This window comes from Tachypleus tridentatus, chromosome 11 (genome assembly GCF_004210375.1).
Source record: "Tachypleus tridentatus isolate NWPU-2018 chromosome 11, ASM421037v1, whole genome shotgun sequence".
In the NCBI taxonomy this organism is placed as follows: Eukaryota; Metazoa; Arthropoda; class Merostomata; order Xiphosura; family Limulidae; genus Tachypleus; species Tachypleus tridentatus.
In genome coordinates, this window is record NC_134835.1 from 99079187 (window position 1) to 99102269 (window position 23083).

The window sequence follows — 23083 nt, forward strand, 5'->3', positions numbered from 1 at the left end:
CTCAATATTTATAATATTTCTTCGCTTTCAATTTTTGTTAATATTAGTTTTTTTCAAAATTACATTCAACTTGTTATATTTCTCCAGTCTCTAACAAACCTGTGAAGGGTTTAATACACCTGCTTGCTCCAGCACAGTAACAAATGATTCCACCAGTTTTGTTTTAGCTGATGGTTCCATTCCCTTGTTTATTATTTCCAGGATACACTCACAAGTTGCTTCACGAAGCTGTGGTAATGACAGGTACTGGACCAAAATGCTTACGAAGCGATTATTAGCTATCAAGCTAATGTCGATCCAAGCCACATATGCACCAATTACTTCAAGACAAAGGCAGGAAAGTTCTGGGCTTGAGGTTTGGTGTGTTGTCTGCAAAATTTATAATAATCTTATCACAGAAAAAGTAATAAAGACCTTGAAAGTTTTAAATTATTTTAAAAATAATTACCGATAAAAAAGTTACTACATTTGTGATATTCCTTATCATTTTTATCTATTAAAAAATTGAAAAGGTTAATTTCATGTACATCCAAAAAACTCGATTTTTCTTGCAAATTAAACCTAAATATGAAATAAATAGATATACACGACTGTAGCAAGATTTCTTAACTGTTCATAAAATACAAATATTTGACTGTATCATACCATCCAAAACTACATGAGGGCTATCTGCTCTACTGATCTAATTTTAAAATGAAAAATTACAGAGAAACAAGCTACTTAACACTATCTACCATTCACTGTTAGCCTACTCATGTCAGTTTGGTTTGTTTTGAATTTCACGCAAAGCTACACAAGGGCTATCTGCACTAGCAGTCCCTAATTTTGCAGTGTAAGACAAGAGGGAAGGTAGCTAGTCATCAACACCCACCGTCAACTCTTGGGCTACTCTTTTACCAACGAATAGTGGGATTGACTATCAAATTATAACACCCCCACAGCTGAAAAAGTAGGCATGTTTGATGTGACGGGGTTTGAACCTGCGACCCTCAGATTACGAGTTGCGTGCCTTAACCACCTGGCCATGCCAGACCACTCATGTCAGACCAAATAGTGGGATTTGACATTCACTCTTATAATGCACACCAAGCTCCCAAGTGCATGGAATATACTTTGGGCAGAAACAAGATATGAACCATGGAAGCTAATCTCCAAAGACTGGAACACTAGCCAATGGACCACACCTGAACCCAAAAAATTGTATGTAAAATGGAATGTAATTAATAATCTCTCATTTTAAGCTAAGAAAGTATCAAGGTTAAAAATGGTAAAAATAATTCTAATAATTAAGTTATATATTAATAATAATGATTAATGTTAGTAAAATTTATCTTTTGAAATATTATTTTCATGTAGAAGTATTAGTTGAATAACATACAAATCTACACACAGCTGTAACCAAAACCCAGGATGGAAAGGAGCTGGTGTTTTAATGATGCATTTTGTATAATAAGAATATTTAAAAATCTCTAAATCTGAAAAGAACAAATAGCATTAAAAAGCATTTTCTTTTTAAACAAAGAACTTCAGTTTTAACTATCAGTCAAATGATCACACAATGAATAAGAAAGAACGTACCACAATATGGAACCACGAGTCTACTAGCCTCACAACGTTACATTCTCTCACTGTATCTTTTATAAGAGTATTTCTTTCAAATTCCTGTGAAATTATAATAAAAAATATATTATGTTACCACAGTGAAAAAAAGCAAAATGGATATTTTGTATAGTTAAATACTATGAAGCTCATTCAAAGATGAACTTTTACATCATTTCCTAAACTAATACTGTAGAAATCTACTTTGGGAACAAGTTCTGTTTACTCACCTTTTACCACCTACAACAAAGGAATATCTTAGGAAATGAAAAATGTATGTTTATATCTCCCTCTTTATCTTCAGAATTATACATTCAAAACATTTTCAAAATACAAAAAAATGTTCAGTAAATATAAGAGAAATTAACAGTTTAAAAATAGCCTATTAAAAGTTCTCCTTATTCAAATATTCATTTTAATAAATAAATTTACTGTAAATATATATGTAAAAATGGTTCAATTTGGTTGAGAAAATTTTTATGTAGAGGAGCGAACAATGTTTCGACCTTCTTTGATCATTGTCAGGTTGACTTTACATGCTCTAACCATATTCAGTGCCATATCAGTGGAAGAAATGTTATTAAACAAAACTGAAAAATTCTTTCACATCTAAAACGAAAATACTTAATTTCTCAATTCAAATTGAATATTTTCAGAGCAGTTTTTACATGCAAAGGTACAATAATGTCAACCTACTATATTTCTTCATTTTTTTATTTTTCTTATGGAGTTAAAAAAAAAACCTATATTTTCCAAGTACTATCTTTGGAAAAAACAATAGTAACTTGAGAAAGTTCAAAAATAAATAAACCACAGTCGAAACTCTTTAGTCCAGCACCACTGGGACCTGACAAGTGCTGGATTACAAAAAATCCCAGACCACAGAATTTGCCCCCTTAGAATCCTTTATATAAACATGTTTTATCCCTAGGCTTGCCAGATTGTTCTACATACTTATTGCCATGAGTTTTTCTTATAGCGAAGCCATATTTGGTTATCAAATTGTTTGGGAATCAAACCCCTGATTTTAGTGTTCTAAATCCATAGACTTACCAACTGTTATGTCATAAAAGGTAAAATACAGCTTAAAACAGCACTAGCATCACTTTCACAAACTCTTCATTTCTTGAAAGACATAATGTAGGCTTAAAATACTAGCAAAATCTAAGCTAAAATAGGAGTGTATAACCAAAACACTCGACTTCAGATGTAAACAAACCTTGCACCTTAGCACTGCTAACAGTGCTGTACTGGTGGCTGATTTGCAAACTAATGGTGGTAAATTGAAGATGTGCCTGACCACAGGATGTTGGACATGAATTACAACTGTATTTAAAAAGAAAAGAATATAATATACACTGAATTATGAATGTTATCTTGTTCACAGCTTTAACTCTTTCCAGTGTCCAGACAACTTTATACCTATTAGACCACACAGGTATACTACTATACCTTTGTAATTTTTTAAGAAAAAAAAAACATCTAAGTTTCTTCTTTGCATATCTCATTAAATATCTTTGAATTATGTTTACAGTTGACAAAGTACATAATTCAATCTTTTCTTTTGCAACTTGATATTAACAATTATGGTGGTCATTTGGAAATATAAATGTATCATAAACCACGTATAGCATTGTGTATATATATACACACACACATATTTTATATCTGTTAAATATATAGCCATTTTAATACCTTAATCACTGTCTTTATTTTTAAAGAAATATAAAATGTGAAAAACGATTTGTTAAGAAATGGTTTTCATCTGTCATTACTCAACAACATTTGAAAATGTTTAAATTGTGCTTATACGGGGTGTTCGGAAAGTCACTGTGCAGTTTTGTAATCAGCATTCATTCAGTCTATTTCTGATGGCGGTGTTTAGAAACAAAATAAGAAGGATCCAGGCCTGTATTGATGCCAACAGGGGACACTTTCAACATTGTTTATAATTGTCATTCATATTTACCTCCTGTATTCTATATTGAAACATGTCCGTTAATAAATATATAAGTGCACAGTGACTTTCTGAACACCCTGTAGTATACCCCTTATAAAGTGAGCTATGATCTTTCAAGTCTCTAATTTTATGGGGAAAGACAATCAAGTTTTCCTAAGTCCAAAATATATTGAAACAATATTTAAATTTCAGTGTGTGTGAGTGTATATATAAAAGAAGTCTAATGCTGGTAATCCTTCAAACATCTGGACTACAGATGTGATGAAATTTCCAATGAAAAAGAGGTCTGAAATAATATGTTGTTTCAACAAAAAACAAAATGCAAAGATCAGAGAAATCTTCAACATCAAGAAGCTAAAACCAAAGTTGAATATTAGTTCATCAGTAACTAAAGTATTTCTGTTATATGACATAAAATTAAGAAAGAGGAAAATAAGAGTTCTAAAACCTTTTGTGTTCTGGCAATTTCTCGATCTGCTACCTCACTATTAATTGCCAACAATATACGAAGGTAGTAATCAATGCCTGGAGGCCCCAAAGTCAACAGCTCAAGAATATCATCAAAGAATTTTGGCCAACAATGTGGGTAGTCTGCTAAGAACACCAGGCATACAAGTTGCGCAATTTTGTTACGGATAAAAACCTCATGTACCACCCCTGCATGACTCTGAAAACAAAAAGAACTTATTTCAAATGTCATTTTATTTTTTGTAATATATTAAAATAATTTAATGCTTTATTTTTTAGAATAAGATTCAGTTTCCATAAGACTAAGAAAAATACATAATTATTGTTTTACTGTAGTATATAAAAGTAACCATAAAACTGTTCATAAAATAGCAATAAAAATAAATTAACATTAAAAATATAAACATTTTATATTAATATTTAATTTTTCCCATTTGGTATTATATTAATACATAATTCATCAAAATAGCTTGGTTTGGAAGATATTAGTTTAAGGGTTTGTTTGTTTTTTTTACCAAGAATAAATTCTGCACATAACATCAATATATTTTCCAAAACAACTACTTAAGTTTAAAGATGCAGAAAATGTGAATTAGCATCCTGAGAAATGATCTAACAATAGTTAAAACATTTTTAGAACCTGCACATTGTCCACAACATGTCAAAAAAGCCAAGTATAATTTAGGAATAATTCAGTGTGTGATAACTACAAGAAATAATAATTTGGTTGAGCTAAATTTGAACATTTACTTAATCTTATGCAGACTGGCTGGATGAGCAATTCTTTTAAAATGGAATTTAATGAATCAAAACACACAAAAATGACCTACAATTTGTAAATGCAACACAACTAAAATAAAGTTATTACATCTTAGAATTAAACAGAATAAAACTGAAATATATTTACATGCATATAAATTATTTACTTGTTTTGTATTAAATATTGTTTAACTGTCTTCCAATTGTATACCTGTGACAGATTCAGTATCATATATGTTTTAATATTGATGTTTGTTACAGTTAATTTTTTACTTAGATATATACGCAACTGATACTGTTAAATTTGTGTTGCAAAATTCCTGCATATTCACTAAAACTGTAGAAACTTTTTTAGTGTAAGAATCAACAACACGTACGTGTACGTAAACACTTGCGTATTGTCTAATTTGTTTAATAAGTTGAAGCTGAGGTACTCTCCTCATGCCTATAAATATAACAAATGCAACACACCAAGAGACAGTATATATTATTGATTTGCTATAATTGATGTACTAAAAACCTCAAAAGCTATAACTGATCAATGTTTATTAATCAGGAAATTTCAGACATTTGAAGAGAAACATCATAGATTTCGAACATTATAAACCATTTAACTTTAGTAAACTCACATCAGACATTATATAACTTCAGTGGTGAAAAAACTCAATGTGCGATTAGTGAATAACAACAACAACAGAGCTAGCTAGCTCACTGTTAAGTCAATTGTACCTACATCAACTCAAAATTAACTCACTCATTGTGAACACTCAATAAAACATCAAGGAAGTTCTACACCAAAAAAAAAAAAAAGACGTTATATTGTACGTAAGTTAGGAATACTTTTGTATATAGCTTATTATTTGTATTAATCATTATTGTAAATTGTATTATTGTGTGTACATTAAAATATATTTGTATTAAAAAAGTAAACTGTATCAATCTTGTTAACAGGTATCATAAATCAGATACATATCAATATTTAAGTTCTAAATCTAAATTATGACTTAACTCATTTTCAGTCAATTTTAAATAACATATTTCAAGTTTAGTCTTTTAAAAATACAAACTTCTTCCAAATTAATATTCTAAATGTTTAACAAACTCAGTATCATGTATGTATAAATTATACCTAGATATATTCCCTACCTGAAATTGTAACCAGTGTGTAATGAAGTCTCTAAGAAACTGTTGTTGTTGTTCTTCTGAATGAATATATCTGTAATACAGTAATAATACAAGAATTTATCATCAAAACATTTCACATATATAATGTCATTCTTTCACAAAACAAAGAGTTCCAAATTACATACAATTTTTGTTCATTTCATAATATTACTCAACAGGGAATGTAAAGCAAAGATGGTATGAAGCACAAAAGTGTTTATACTGATCGCACTGATTTACTAAACACGTTTAGCTTTTCATAACCACTTAAGAAAGTCTGTATAACTGAAACAGTCAAAATATTTTCCCTTTCCACATCTTGTAACTCAAAATCACCAGTTTGTTGACTAGCTTTACAAAACCATAACAATCATACAAAGAATAAAGTCCTGTCAAAACCAGTGGTCTCACTGCCAGCTTTATCCATGAAGCAGATCTTACAAAAACGTATGCACTCCTTAGTAATACTAAGCATATAATTTAAGCATAAATTTCTCCAAATTTGTAACATCTAAGCCTCAACCAAATATACCTTATGATGTATAAAAATGTAAATTGAATTACTTCAGTGAGTTTTTTCTACTAGACTTATATTTTTACAAAAGCTGCTTACCTTGTCTTTACAAAATGCTCTATCACTTGGATGCAAAAGAAAATAATGTGTTCATCCCTTTGAAATAAAAAAAAGGTATATGGTGAATACAGCATGGGATATAAACAAATGCCATAAAAATAAAAAGATATATTACCAGAAAGACAGTTATGGTATTTCAAGTTTCCACACTACAAATATACATCACCTAGTTAGTTTTAAAAGTGCACATGGCAAATATAAACACTATAGACATGTATCATGCATCCAAAATACTTACAAAATCTGTGCAGATGTTAAAGTTCTTGCACACAGTTGCCATCCATCCTCTGAAGCCTTCAGTTGCTCAAAGTACTGCAAGGCCTGTAAGCATTAAAACAGATGACTTAATACTAGTTTAAAAAGTCACAAAACATAAATAGGTTACTTATACACTATCCCCAACAATCTTTTACAGCAATACATTATAATAAAAAAACAAAAAACTTTGGAATAAAACATGCTCCTTCTAAAAATGACACTTTTCATTCAGAAACAAGCTAAGGACACTTAGTTTTCATTATTTCCAATTTGGTTGCAACTTTAATAACCTAACTTTATAATATATAAATAAAATGTAATTAAAATAATTAACTTTGTTTTCCTCTCAAAATTAAAAGTCATTGTCTCAGTATTTTCATGTACCTTCTTCCAAATTTTTAACCCTTGCGATTTCAAAAGTTAAGTGTTTCAGTGAAACATCAACATAAAATGTTATTTATCACAAGAAAAATAACATAAATATATTTTTTTATAATTCTTACCTTCCTCTCTTTCCTAGAATGTATCTTGATTCATCAAAAATACTTAGTGAGTAGAATGAAGTGCAAGGACTATACATAAATAACCAACTACAAAAAATACAGAAATTATCTGAATCTAACCTAAAATATTTAATACTATTGTCACTAAACATTTTCTGAATATAGGTAAGTAATGCACTGCCCTTTAAAATATTCTTTATTTTTTGATTCAGCATATTCAAGAGCTTACTAAATGTAAAGCTCTTCTTTACTTACAGAATAGTTTTTAACAGATTTCCAGAAGAGCCTGAATGATAATGCATGTACACTACCAACAGGTGCACCACTCAGTTCCATTAAAATCAAGTAAAATATTAACATGCAATGAATTTGACAGTGCACTGGCACTGATGAAATTCATACCAGCAATATCTCATTTGAAATCTGTATTGTGACAAGATACTGTCAATTTTATACCATATGAAAGAACTTTAAAAATCTTTGAGAAGTGAATTTTACAAAATCTTTTAGCATAGTTTATTTTTTCATTCAAGCTTCTCTTACATACAAATTACTTAGCCTGCATTATTAAATAGTTTTAATTTCTAACTTGGTTTTTGAACACTGCTTAAGTAATGATTTCTGTACAATAGATTTTGTAACTAAAAGGAACAGTTTGTTCTAGATAAAACTAATTATTTCCCACATTATTTATTATACAGGTTCCATAAACAGCAAAATTACATACATTAAAAACAATATGTTAAAACTCATTATTATTCATTATCTCTCACAGCAAAGATTGAATGCCGTGATTGGCAAAGTAGGAAGGAATTTTATGAATGTTGGTTATATCACGTTCATAAACTAATGGAAGTTTACATTTCATTTTAGTATTTAAAAGATATTGTCTAAATAATAAAGTATAAAGTTTGATGAGAAGAAACCTACTTTATAAAATACACTTTTAAAGTTTAATGTATAATATATTTTATAAGTTCCAACAAAAAGTGGATAGTGTATTTTCAAAAATTATAAACAACAAAATGGATATAGAAAGCATTGCAACTAGTTGACTTCTGGATCTTTGTAAAATAAATGGTCAAACAATATTAATTTTTTTCATATGTATACTTGTTTTGAAAAGTTCCAAAAATAACCTAATGAACCCTTTAAAAATGTAAACCAACTTTTGTTTACACTGAAGTATTAGAATGAATACTAGATCTAATACTCAAGTCCTAGCCACTACCTTGAAGTAATTTTTCTACAAGGCATTTTATTTTTTTTATATGAAGAACCTACTAGAAAATATTAATCTTGAATTACAAAAGCTTTTGATAGCAAGTGCAGTGAAAAATGTTTCAAATTTTGAAACATTATTGGGGGTGGTCTGTCAATGGCCTGTTCCTTATTTACATGAATTATTTGAATAATTTATTGAACTTTAACATATATGTATTCCTAAACTTGCTATTGATGGTATAGTTGTGGGTGTGAAACACTTTTATGAATGTTTCTAACTCCAGAAAAGTCTAAAGTTACAATGAGTGCAAAAAACAACAACAAAAGGTAGGTTATGGGTTTCAATGTTGAAGAGTGTAATGTATAATATGGAAGGGACTTCTTGAATACGAGGTGCTGTAATGATGTTCAAAAAGAACATTTAGGACTGTAAGAAAGTCAATTCAACTAGAATAAGGGCTAGTTAAAAAAAAAAAATCTGAGAAAACAATAAAATTGCTAAAATTCTGGTGAAGAATAAACCACAAATCTTCAACATATTTTAAAGTGTATTTTGATATAAAGTAAATAAAAAAAGGCAAAATCTAAGCTTTCAGTTTAGAAAGAAAAACACATGAAAACAAGTTCTGCTGAAAACCAACAACTATGTTTAAATTTCCAGTATTAAAACATTGTGTGGATTTTCACAGCTGATAACACTGGGTGTTTCCAATTTTAATTATTCAGAATACCATATTATTTTGTAAAATAATGTAAACTCATCAATAGGAATGTTTATAATGTGCTAGATAAACATGAAAATGCAAAGATAAACAGGAACTAGAAAGAGTTCAAAGTCCTTTCCCATTCTTAGCTTTTCATAGCTTACCTAAAAATGTTTTAGTTTTTATCCCAGAATTAGCAAGAAATATATATGTAAATTCTCAATATGAAATGAAACAATTAGTGGTACTACTAGCACATGGGGCTAGAGATTGGTAACTGAATTAGCATTATATTTGTTTGACATTAATCATAAATCTACACAATGGGCTATTTGTTCTACTCACCACTGACACTGAAATCGAACTTTTAATTTTTTTTCTTTTTATTTCAGCCATCTCATAAAAATAATAGATTAGTTGAATGCAAGTGATTAACACGCCCAATGAATAATTAATTGGTAAATTTCATTAATAGCCCAGCTAAAAATGAATCTGTAAACATATGCTTATCTAGCTATCATGTGTGTTACACTTACATTCTTTTAAACTAATGGTAATAACTGGCACAGCCACAAACTATTACCAAAAACTTCAGCTAAATTAGTTTCTTACTTGACACAGAAAATTATCATTTAATCTAAAACATAAGTCTTACTTCACAAGAAAATTTCGTACTCTTGTTTGAACAGATGGATCATGATGGGAAGCAAAACCTTGAACAGCTTCAAAGTCCATTGCTAATGATATCTTCTTACTAGATCAATGTAGCTTGAGTACTGAGGTATTTTAGTTCAAGAAGAAACACATGTAACAACAAAAAGCATTAAACATCAAGATTTCCTAAACACTTACAACAACATTTTCCCCACAAATGAAGTACAAGAACATGAAATTCATTATTAAACTTGCATGTAATTCATATTAAGATAAACTTTTAACAACTAAAGTGAGATGCAATGCATTTCTGTGGTTCATTTATAGTGAAATATTTTTGACACAGTATGTAAAATCTGAAGAATTTATAAAGTGTTTACAACATTTGATGTAAAATTGGGAGGGGTGATATTAAAAATGCAACACATATAAACCTATTAGGTAAACTTGTTTTTAAGATACAGGTATTTACTCTCTGGAATTTGAAATATTCCTTCAACAAATACAAAAGATTATTCACAAGGTTAGTTAATACGACACCAAAAATTATTTTATTATAAATATGAGTTAAAAACAGATAAATGTAATGACACCACAGCATTATAGTCCCTTAAGGACATCCTCCATCAGCCAAAATCAATCAATGAAAGCATCAAAACCAAATTCAATATGGCTCTTCTAATTCAAAATATGGTCTTTCATAACTGAAACTGAGTCTCCTTAACACTCAACTTGCATCTGCAACTTGTTTATTACAGTTTTTGGGCATGTTTATTTTTTTTAAACAGACTACCAGATTATCCAAATTCTTGAAACTTGTTCTTTTATGCTGCACATAAAAAACTGGATTTTTAGCATTTTTGATACAACTCAAATTCCCAAAAAGCAGAAAATAATCTAACAGCATAACTACAGTTTATACAGCATGTTGACATCCTTCCTGTAGTGTGGCATTTCCCAAAATGTAGGGCATACTCCCTCCCAAGAGGGCAAGAGTAAGTATTTTCACTAATATTAGTGTTTTAATATGTTTTTATTAATGAAAATGATTAGTATTTACTACAACATTTCAATGCATATCCACGTATTACATCTTGCCACTTAATTCACTTTTCCATTCATTTAAAAAAATAAATAGGGTGGGGATATGCAACAATTCATTTATTAAAGGGGGAGCATGGAAGACAAAAGTTTGAGAAATGCTGCTCTGGTGAATGAAACAAAAATACATACAAGATATTACTAGTCTTTAACAATATAGCTTTTTCCTCTCAAACTTTAAATTCCAATAAACAGATATCAAAACTTTGTTTATTATAATCAAAACACTTATACCTTAAGTTTTTGTTGACAATCAAACTTAAATCCTTTTCTTTTTTACTTTCAATACTTCTATAATGCAAAAAGTAGATATCTTACACATTTATCTCAATATCAAAACTCTTTTTCATGTTACAAGCCACTAAAATATACTGTGAAAATCATTCTAGATAGAAAAAACATTTCCAAAAGGATCACCTATTCCTATAGTTTGATACGTTCAGCAAATTTAACAGATATAACTTTAAAAGAAGCTAATCCAACAAAATTTCAAACTCTGTTGAATGTCTTTTCAAGGCACCTTTATTACACTTTAATAAACTTTGTCCATCACTAATGCAAGACTGGCACAATTTTTATCACCTCCCTCAAAAAGTGGAGTGGTGCTAGTCAACTTTCAGTCTTCTGACACCTGCCAATATTTAAGGACTTAAAAAATTATAGAAAATAGCTTACATATACAATCCTTAACCTCCTTCAAAACCCTTGGGGAAACATTACCTGGCCTATGTGTTTAAGCCTTTTCCTTTAACTTTCCTTATTTTTCTTAGTCCATACTTTACAATATCTTACAAAATACAAACAGCTACATTTTGATATTACTTAAGACTTTTAAAATCAACAATACTGACAGCCATGGAATTGAAAAATCCCATTTTAATGCTTCCATTTTGTTTTTCATAAATATGTTCGGAAAGAATCCTGTACGTATAAAATTTTGTACTAAGTTTTATATACATTATATTCTATGGGTTTTGTATTGAAATAAACACAGTTTCATTATTTTTTTTTGCAAAATATTTTTTAAAGTATTGCTAATGTTTATAAACTAAACATGAAAACAGTAAAGTTTAATTTTCTTCTCTTAAATAATAGTATGTTTAAATATCAGACAAAACTGTCAGCTTGTGTAAGTCTACTACTACTAGTAGTTGTTCAGGACTCCTATAGATCCAGGGCAATGTTTCACCTCCTTTATTACCAATTCTTGCTTCAAAACAAACTAAATTTTGATGTTGCATTCCAATTAATAAAAACAGTTTTACAAAAATTTGGCATTACTCTGATAAAACACAAGATGCATACTTTGTGAAAAATTATAACTACAAAACTCAAAGGTGGTAATCAAATGAAATTAACCACTAAAATTTCTCCGATTTTTATAAATATTCAAAAAGTATTTTTGAATGATGTTTTAACTGTAAGCAATTGTTCAAGTTTTTCTTCACATGAATTGAATCATCATATTTTTGTTTAGTATTCAGACAAAATTGTTTTTTTTGTATGTCTTTTGGATTTTACAATCATTTTTTGAAGATTTTTGATCTCTTGTATTCAACTGAAAAATGTATTTGACAATTGTTTTATTGAAATAAAACCATTTTTTTTCTAATGAGACAGCAATTTTGTGCAACAAAGTGCCACATTTTTTGCATCAACGTGTAATTTCTCACCTTGAAAAGTACAAGTTGTAATTAGATTATCCCTTTGAAACGAACAAACCTAAAACTGCAAACACTTTCAACAAGTCTTCAAAAAGACAATAAAAATTAAATGAAAAGCATTTGGGTGAAACACTGTCCTTTTTTTTTTAACAAAACCTGGTGAGACTTTATCTAGTGAGATACTATCCACATACTAGATCCTACACTTAAGAAGTAAGTTAAGGCCAAGTTTTTTAATTTTTTCTTAACTGTTTTATTGATTTAGTTTGGTAAAAATCTCTTGAAAAAATGAAATAAAATACCATTACATTCTTAGTTATACTAAAGTGAGGTATAACATAAAATTGATAGCCAGTCTCTCCTACATTTGCACTGCTCATCTACACTAACATTGGCCATAAAGACCATGACAGAAAAACCAAAATAGTAAAACAAACATTCCAAAAGAAATTCACCATTTTTTAATTAAACAAAACAATTGTATGATTCACCTTTAGAAACCAGTCTTCAAATATTTGTGTAAATTTCATCTAAAATTATTTTTTTCTCTTCAATTAATGCTACCATATATTTTATACAAAGCATAACATGATATTTTAAATTGCATTAAAAAATATTCCTGACACATTAATAAACAAGTACATTTTGTACTAAGTTACAGTGAAAAAAAGTTAAGAATTTTCTTTTCAGAAAAATTCAAGTGTGAAATACATTTCTTAGTCTCATGTTTTTCATAATTCAGTCTTAATGTCCAATGTCAGTAAATATGAATCACATAAATGTAAGAGACATTATCTGTCATTGCCATATATTTGATGCTAAAGTGCAGTTCTGCAAAAATATCTAAAAAATAAAAAAGTGGGAAAATGAAAGCAGAAAAAGATGTGAAAACATTTTTCATGAGTTATAATTTGTACATATTAAAAAGGAATAGATGAAAAGTGTTGATCCTTTCTTAGTTCATTTTAAAATAAGTGCTTCATGACTTTCGCTTCAAAACGTCTTATACAAACTAAATTAGGAATCCACTATAGGGCTACCTACTCATAGTATTAAGTTTACTTAAGAGTTAGATCTATAAAGATCTTGCAAATTCATGGAGTGAACAAATTATGAGAACTATCAAGTTACTATACTATATATAAGAAAATACTGGAATATCAGAATATTCTATTTTTCTCTCCTTTATTACTTTCTTTTACCAGTTTCATGAGTTTCAAGATCACTCTATAGGATATAACTTCACGAAAATTAAGAATATTTTAATATTAATATCACCCTGTAACACTAACAGTTTAGAACAAAGAAATAATAAACTACTATATTATCATTTTATATATCATTTTTCCTTATACTGTCATAGTTATACATTATTTTATTCAAACTCTTGAAACTTAGAAAGTACTAGCGGTCTTACTCTAGTTGTACTATAGTACCACTGCATTTCGTAGAATTTACTATTACAATTAACCAACCTAAATAATGCACTTTCTTCATATTATTACTTTTAACTATGCAAGTTAAAAATATACTTTTCCTAATATTACTAACACTAGTAATAGTATTTTCGTAGTAATAATATTAATATTACAGTATTAGTATTATTAAATTTAACACCTTTGTTTGTTCAAGTTATTCACTCCACACAAACAAACACCGGCAGGTATAAAGCGTACCTTTCCGACAATACCTTCCAGGACAATGTTACTTGAACAATACAGTAAAATTAACACGATATTTAAATTTCAACTAATTTGAAAGTCCACGTTTCTTTCATTATGCACTTTTTTTTTAAGTTTTAAAACATACTCTCTAACGAAGCAAGCGTAAAGAACAAACATGACCTCTAAACAAATTTTACTAATGTTAATTTATTTTTCCTTTAACATGACACAAAAAGTGGCAATAAATAAAAGCTTGAAAATCAACGAAAAGATTGTGGTTACAAATATCATATAAACAGTAATATGGCAGCTAAGATTTAGTATAAATATGTTTACCTTTTATGACATCTTATGTAATGTTTAATATGATTACAATATATGAAATATAGTCATAATTGAATATAATATTAAGATAAACATACCGTGAGTTTTCGACTTTCTGTAGTATTATCCCAAAATTATATTTTTATAAATCTTTGCTATTTTCGTACAACACGTGGCCAAGAAAGTTGTTAAGCTAAATGTGTTCTGGATACCCTTTACTTTTTCATTCCGTAGAGGCAATGCTTATTTTGTGATGGAGATCATAGTTGTAACACTATACGCTGTGCAGAAATGTCGACAGCCAGGCAATATTTTTTGTTCATCTTGCAGCATAATGGTTGCTAAAACAAAATACGCAGCCTAATTAATTAATTAATTAATATTACCTGCAAAAATTAAAATCAATGCAATAAGTGTAGCTACCAGTTTGGTCGCTAATTTTGATTTCATTCCCTTAAGATGTACGTTCAATTCTTTTTAGTCTCATCTAAGGCATTCTTTACAAGGTATCATGACTCTTTTTGTCAAGACACACCAAGAAACCACAGCAAGTAAGAAAGTGACACCCAACAGCTTTAAGATCGCAATACTATTATTCAAAACAGACCTATACTTTACAGGACCAAAATGCTTTAAAATAATATGGTAGTAAGTTTTCCTCATTAAAACAGTGTTAATAACTTTCTTTACAGTAACGCTATGGAATCTAAAATAACAGTTTCTTGTCAGCAACTTCATACACTCGGTACAGCTGTATTAAACATTATTATTTATATTTCGGAAAGTTTCATAAAATTTAGCAAATTTGTGCTTAAAAGTTGGCAATGAATTGTAAAAAATAACCATTCACCCATACGATTATTTTGAAAGCTTTAACTAAAAACTGTTAATCTAGCTCATATAGAATAACCAATACTTACATTATATGGCCAAAAGTATGTGAACACCTGACCATCACACCCATATGTGTTTATTGAACATTCTATTCCAAAAACAAGGGCATTAATATGGAGTTGGTCCCCCCCCCTTTGCTGCTATAACAGCCTCCACTCTTCTGGGAAGGCTTTTCACTAGCTTTTGGAACATGGCTGTGGAAATTTACTCCTATTCAGCCACAAGAGCATTAGTGAGAATGGGCACTGATGTCGGGCAAAAAGACTTGGCTTGCAGTCAGCATTCCAATTCATCCCAAAGGTGTTCGATGAGGTTGAGATTATGGCTCTGTGCAGGCCAGTCAAGTTCTTCCCAACCAACCTCGAAAAATCATGTTTTTATGGTCCTCGATTTGTGCACAGGGGCATTGTCATGCTGAAACAAGAAAAGGCCTTCCCGAAACTGTTGCCACAAAGTTGGAAGCACACAGTTCTCTAATATGTCATTATATGTTGCAGCATTAAGATTTCTCTCCACTGGAAATAAAGAGCCTAGCCCAAACCATGAAAAACAGCCCCAGACCATTGCACTATGTAACACAAATTTTGTTCCTGGATAGTATGTGTTATTTCGTAATTGAGTACAGAAAATGGCCATTATTCCCTTCAAACTTTGCTTTTGTAACCTAGATAATGAAGTTTAAAAATTAACCTATTTCTATGTAAAAACGGGCAAATTTGCACATTTGCATTTACACAAAGTCTGAATAAAGCAACATATGAATCAATATTTACATGTATTTATACTAAAGTTATACAAAAATGTTCAGAAGGGAGTAGTTTTTCGAGATTTACCATTGTAATCTAAATCACTTTCACGTATCAGCACCCAAATACAGTCTCCTATCATGTTTTCATTATACGCTAATTGGTAGCGGCGTTCAAAGTCCAGCATATCTTGGTAGAAGCGCTTGCCTTGCTTCTCTGAGTATGCTAACATGTTCTCCCTGAATTTATCAAGATGAGTGTCAAAGATATGGACTTTTAGGGACATCCTGCAGCCCATTTTGCCGTAGTTCTTCACCAGAGCCTCAAACAGTTCTACATAATTTTCGGCCTTGTGATTTCCAAAGAAGTCTCAAACCACTGCGACAAAGCTACCCTAAGCTTTTTTCCTTCTTACCGAGCTTCTTGGGGAATTTTGTGCACTCCAGAATCTTCTTTATTTGTAGTCCAACGAATACACCTGCTTCAAACTTTATCTAAAACAGCTTAGAGAAGAAGTCTCGAAGGTATTTGAAGGCTGCAGACTAGGATGCGTCAAAAAACAAAAAGTTGTGACACTCAGTCGCTCGCTTATAATTTGATTCCATTCAATGAAAAGAATATGCTAGCGTAAAAATCAATCCAATACATTAATATTTAGGGGTTGTGCAATGCGCACAAAATAACAACGTGCTTTCGGAACCAAACGAAAAGTTGGCATTAGTGAAAGGCTAGCTTCGGCTTTAGACAGAACGCAGATCAGTGACCGAAAAGCCGCGCAAATTTTGTTTCCTTTTGCAGCTCATATTGGACATAATATCGAGGATCTTGCCATCAGCCCAAGTTCCATAAGGAGGAAACGAATTACTAACCGTACTCTTCTAGCAGCTGAATTGAAGGAAAGTTTTTCTCCAAACGTTCCTTTGACATTACATTGGGATGGTAAGCTGATGCCTGACTTGGTTGGCAGAGAGAAGATCGAACGTTTGGCAATTTTAGTTTCAGGTGAAGGTGTAGAGAAGATTCTTTCAGTGCCCAAGATTGATAGTGGGGATGCAAATTCAGTAGCTTCTGAGATCGGATCAGTTTTAGTAGAATGGAATGTAAAAGACAAAATTAAATCGCTTTGCTTTGACACCACGGCGACCAATACAGGATCCAAATCTGGCGTCTGTCTGAGGATTGAAATGTTACTTGAACGTGAGCTCTTGCACCTTGCCTGTAGACATCACATTTTGGACATTTTTCTGAGCGCTGTATTCTCTACTCTCGTGATAGAGACATCAGAAAGTCCAGATATTACTTTGTTTTTAAACTTTAAAGATTGTTGGCCTAAAATTAATAAAACTAAGTACATAACAGCAGTAAAAGCAATGCCACTCCGAATACAGCCTTTGAAGGATGATATTATTCAATTTTGTCAGAATCTCCTTTAATCTCATCAACCACGGGACGATTATAAAGAGCTCTTGGAATTAGCTGTCATTATTCTTGGATCTCTTCCACACGGACGTTCTTCAGTTTCTTTCCGTACTTCTGGTGCTGTACATCGTGCACGATGGATGGCTCGAGCAATATATTCTCTAAATATTTGGATGTTCCAAGAGGAGTTTGGTAGACTGCAACCACGGCCTGCTTCATCTCGTGTTTCATTTAACGCACATTTCTGCAGCAAACTTGGCGATTTGTGTGTCTTTATAACTAAACATTACTTGCTCTCATGGTTTACAGCTAAGGATGCTTCCGTGTCAGCTCGAAGGGACCTTACACTACTCAAGGAACTTGCATTGCATGAAAATCATATGATTAAGGAAGTTGGTACAAAGGCAATGAATCGGCATTTATGGTATTTATCTGAGGTTGCAGTTGGGCTTGGGCTTGGTGTAACGAATAGCGACAAACTCAAGATGGTCTCAAATATGAATACCGTGAAAGGATCTCCTAGGCCAACTCCACGTTTAACAGTTGATGCTGCAAGCAATGCTGTTTCCAGAAAACTTCCAGATTTTTTTACCTCGGCAACGAAGAAAATTTTCTACCATCTGGATAAAAGTAGCGCATTTTTATCATTACCACCGAAAGAGTGAAGCGCCTCCGAAGAGTACAAACAAGGAAAGGACAGAGTAAAGAAACTTTTTGTGACAAGTGACGCAGCTGAAAGAGGAGTAGCTTTAATTCAACAGTTTACGGCAAAGGGCCGCACCAAGAACGAAGATCAATTTCAGTATATGATCAGGTGGCAGAAGAACATCGGCGAACATAATACGAAGGGGGCAGGCAAGATAAAACTTCAATGAAATAAATTTTTCTTTCAAGTTTTTATGTTTTTGCTAATTGTATAATCAATAAATATTAAATAATTTCTTTAAATAACTTAATTACCATTAACAATGTAATGTAGGGTAAATTTAAGTAAAATAGTGAACTTTGCGAGGGATGGGCGACCCCTAAATACTTCGCGATTGAAATGAAACTTTGTCTATGTTCTTTTCTCATGCAGTGGCACAACTGAGCAACTGAGCAAAAAAATTGGGACATTTTAATTTTTATCCTTTATCCGCTGACGCACCCTACTGCAGCCACCTTATCAAGAGATGTGACAAATTGTTTCATGGGACCCAATTTTATGTGTAATTGTGGGAACAACACCTTCTGGAGGTCCACTAGTGGCTCACACTTGACATTGTGCCTCCCCACAGAGAACTCGGTCCGTTGTGACCAGTGCTTCCTGTTGTAGTGCGCTGCAGTGTCCCTTCTGTCCCTACATAGCAGAATGCGTCTGGAGAGTGCTTGCAGATTCTTGATTAATAAAATTGATAAAATCAGATAGGTCTATATGTTCACTTAGGCAGCTAGAACTAATCTGAAGTGGTGAGTGATGAGCCCCTGTATATATATTACTATGGAAAATTTTCGTAACTTTTACAACATTCTTGAAAGTTCTTGAAAATTCTTGTAAGTTTGAGAAAATTCTCTATCAGCTACTCAGCACAGAATCTACCTAAAATGTTCCGGAAAAATGGGTAAATTTGAAAATTTCATTACCCAGGTTACAAAAGCAAAATTAGAAGAGAAAAATAGGTCTTTTCCATTTAATTTAGGCATAAGCAATTGGGAAATAACACTTTCTGCCCAGAGACAAGAAAAAGTAAAAATTTTGTTACATAGTGTTATGCTTCCTCCACAAAACATTAAAGTTTGCACTATGCATTCAGGCAGGTAGCGTTCTCCTGGCATCCACCAAACCCAAATTCGCCCGTCAGACTGTCAGATAGTTAAGCGTGATTCATCACTCCAGAAAACGCATTTCCACTGCTTTAGAATCCAATGGCAGTGTGCTTTACACTACTCCAGTCGACGCTTGGCATTGTGCATGGTGATCTTAGGCTTGTGTGCGGCTGCTCAGCTATGGAAATCAATTTCATGAAGCTCCTGGTGAACAGTTCTTGTGCTGAAGTTGCTTCCAAAGTCAGTTTATAACTCGGTAGTGAGTGTGTCAACTGTGGACAGACGATTTTTACGCGATTCAGCACTCGACGGTCCAGAGTTCTTCTTGGCTGGACTATTATTGCGCCTAGACGTTTCTACTTCACAATAACAGCACTTACAATTGACCGGGGCAACTCTAGCAGAGCAGAAATTTGATGAACTGATTTGTCGGAAAGATTATATCCTATGATAGTGCAACGTTGAAAGTCACTGAACTCTTCGGTACGACCCATTCTACTACCAATGTTTATCTATGGAGATTGCATGGCTGTTGCTTGATTTTATGCACCTGTTAGCAATGGGTGTGACTGAAATAGGCGAATCCACTAATTAGAATAGGTGTTCACATGTGGTCATGTTGTGTATGTATATTTATGTACTTTCACCATGTAGCTTTGCTGTTCTACGTCAGTGTCTTTAACCAGAATGATAAAAAATTAAAAGCGTCCATATTTACTCTAAGATGAAGCTGTAGCTTTAAACAGATAGCTTTTGCTGAGGTGTACGTAAATATTTTGGTCAAAACTGAGAGATTTCGTAAAACAGTTTTACACATGTGGTTTATAATTAGATCCAATATAGGTTTGTATGAACTATCAATGTACCAAATTTGAAAAAAGAATCCATAAAAGTATGTTTTTATTAATTAAACCTTTTGTACTTTGGGTGAAAAGAAAAAAATAGAAAAAATTCGATCAAAATTAGAGAGTTTACATCTCGTATAATGATATTGCTCAATGAGCTCGGCATGAATCAATGGCTAAGGTTATGGGTTAAGGCGTTTGACTCGAAATCTGAAAATCTGATGATCACAGGTTCGAATCCTCGTCACACCACACATGACCTTTCAGCCGTGGGGACGTTATAATGTAACAATCAATCAATCTATTCGTTGGTAAAAGAGTAGCCTAAGAGTTGGAAGTGGGTAGTGATGACTAGCTTTAGACTTACACTGTTAAATTAAGGACGACTAGCGCAGATAGCCCTCGTGTTGCTTTGCGCGAAATTAAAAAAAAACCAACAAATTTGTCGATGGAATGTCTTAAAATTTTGTTTTTGAAGTACAGGTCCTTTAGAGCACAGCCACTGAAAATACGTGACAATTTGGATTACATAGATCTGCGAATTTAAATTTCATAAAAGCTATTTTGGTTTTAAAAACAGATACTCCATTATTTAGCTAGGCAGATTCCGAAAACAATATTCTTTTTTTCTATCATCTAAGGTTGTTGTTTTTAAATCGGGAAGGGAAAACTTATATATATCAAATTATCATTTCATTTACCACAATGAACATTTTTTTGTTAACAAAAACACAAACAACCTGAAGAAAATGGAAGAACATTGATGTCAAAGGAATATGCATCATAATTTTTTGGTGATCTCCATGTGTTTTAGTCTCAAAACTACGTGCTGTGGCCTTTTGTTATGTATAACGTCTAAATGATCCTTTCAATAACAAGCCATCATGTTGATGTTCCAACTTTCCTAATATTACATGTGCATTTCCCTGATGTCTTGATGAAGCATTTCTAGAGGTTTCAGGTTGAAAACAATCCCTTATTATCATTTCTATTGACATCACATTTGGAATAAGATGGAACTTTATCAAGAGGCTTTGGTGTAGTTTGTACAGGTACATTAGATCCATGACCAACAGCTCTTATGGCAGAATGAAGACTCGGATAAGAAATTTCCTTTTTTATTTCGGGTGTTGTCGCTTTTAACGTTATACAAGCAAAAATAGCAGTTCTCTTTATGGTTTCTAAGCACATGCCAGACCATTGGAATTTCAAAAGCAAATATTTCTTTCTTCCCTTCAATTCATTGTCTCAACTGTTTGACACAAACGGTGCAAATGTGTGGAGCCCATGATTTGTCTTGGTCCCCACATTTTATTTAAAAATACATCTAATGCGCTTTTTGACGAATTTTGTAATGTTTTGCATTTGTTTCTTTACAACAAATTTACCACAAGTATAATACATTTAGATCAAACTACACTAACATATATTATCCAGAAATGACACAATCGGCTTGTTAACTGTCTATATACTAGCCGTTTTTTATTTTTTTTATTGGGGGTTAGAAGGTCGATAAATCCTCACGTCAGTTGTTCTAGAAAAACTACAACCAGTGGTTGTCAGCATTTTAAGCATAACAAAATGTGACCCGATTGCAATAAAACTAATTCACTTACTGAAAAGTATGTAATGTTTTATACAATAAATTCTACATTTAATTAATTGTATAAAATGGTTGTAATTTCCTTTTACTGAGCTGAGATAGATTAGTGAAGGTATTAGGCTTAAGCACACTAAGTGGTTGCTTAGGGATCCGACTCCAAGCATGTCAAAAAGCCCATGATTCACCGGGACTTTACTTTTATTTCGACCCCTACTTTTGCTAACTTTTCTCTTACAATCATTTGAAACAAAAATATTTTCAATTAAATTTATCCAAAGCACCACTCAGTAAAAAGCAACAGGCTTTTAAAAGTTACAAGACCTCATTAATTAAGCACATGTGGGATGCGCCGATTGTTTGCTGAGTGCAATAAACAACCATATACCAATACTGGCGCAGTAGCCACATCGGGCTATCTGCTCAGCCCACCGAGGGGAATCGAACCCCTATTTTAGCGTTGTAAATCAGTGGACATACCGCTGTACTAGCGAGGGGCAGGCGCAGTAGTACATGTTTGTGAGTAGAAATGACTTTTTAATCACTATATTAGTACATATTGGCTTGTAGAAGTAATGAAATTAGTAGTTTTTATCATCAGTGGTGTCTAAAAACATTCGTGCTCGAGGCCCCAAATAACTAAGATTGACGTTGTTACTATCAGGCAGGGGCGTAGATACTGGGGGAATGGGTGGGATACATCCCCCTTCATTTTAGGTGGGGTGTATGGTGCATACAATCACCCCCCCCCCTTACAGTTTGGTCTGTTGAATTGTTTTATTGCATTACAGGCCTACAAATTGTGTTTGTTCTTGTGATTCTCGTGTTTTTACCAATCGAATTACATAATTAGGCCTAGATGTAGGCTTTTTAAGTAGCCGAAATGTACATCTTTAATATAGACGTGCTTCTAAGCTTTTCGATCTAAATTATAGTTCGTAACTTCCTTAAGTATCAGTCAGTAGGCCTAAGTATACATGCAAGGCTTGCAAGCACTATCACAGAATCTACCTACGTCTTGTACGTAGTGTAAGATTAAGTAAAATTTTCATCACAACAGATTGAACAGAGCATGAAATTCGAAAATATTACT

At 31.9% G+C, this 23083-nt stretch overlaps 1 protein-coding gene across 5 annotated transcripts in view; it reads right to left on the reverse strand.

Annotated features, from left to right (window-relative positions):
• Window positions 1-14928, reverse strand: part of LOC143232880 (exportin-T-like) — a 73411-nt gene extending 58483 nt beyond the window's left edge. The window contains exons 1-9 of one of the 5 annotated variants that reach the window (XM_076468887.1): window positions 14369-14541; window positions 11263-11319; window positions 9949-10049; window positions 6823-6905; window positions 6564-6620; window positions 5933-6002; window positions 4008-4226; window positions 1579-1662; window positions 100-369 (exon numbers count right to left, since the gene is read on the reverse strand). In XM_076468887.1, the coding sequence (XP_076325002.1) occupies window positions 100-369; window positions 1579-1662; window positions 4008-4226; window positions 5933-6002; window positions 6564-6620; window positions 6823-6905; window positions 9949-10008 (843 nt within the window). In that variant the 5' untranslated portion in view covers window positions 10009-10049; window positions 11263-11319; window positions 14369-14541. Of the gene's footprint in view, window positions 1-99; window positions 370-1578; window positions 1663-4007; window positions 4227-5932; window positions 6003-6563; window positions 6621-6822; window positions 6906-9948; window positions 10050-11262; window positions 11320-14309; window positions 14542-14778 lie in introns of those variants that run through there. The other 4 variants (XM_076468886.1, XM_076468885.1, XM_076468884.1 and 1 more) reach the window with 4 other exon arrangements.
• Between the last annotated feature and the right edge of the window lie 8155 nt (window positions 14929-23083).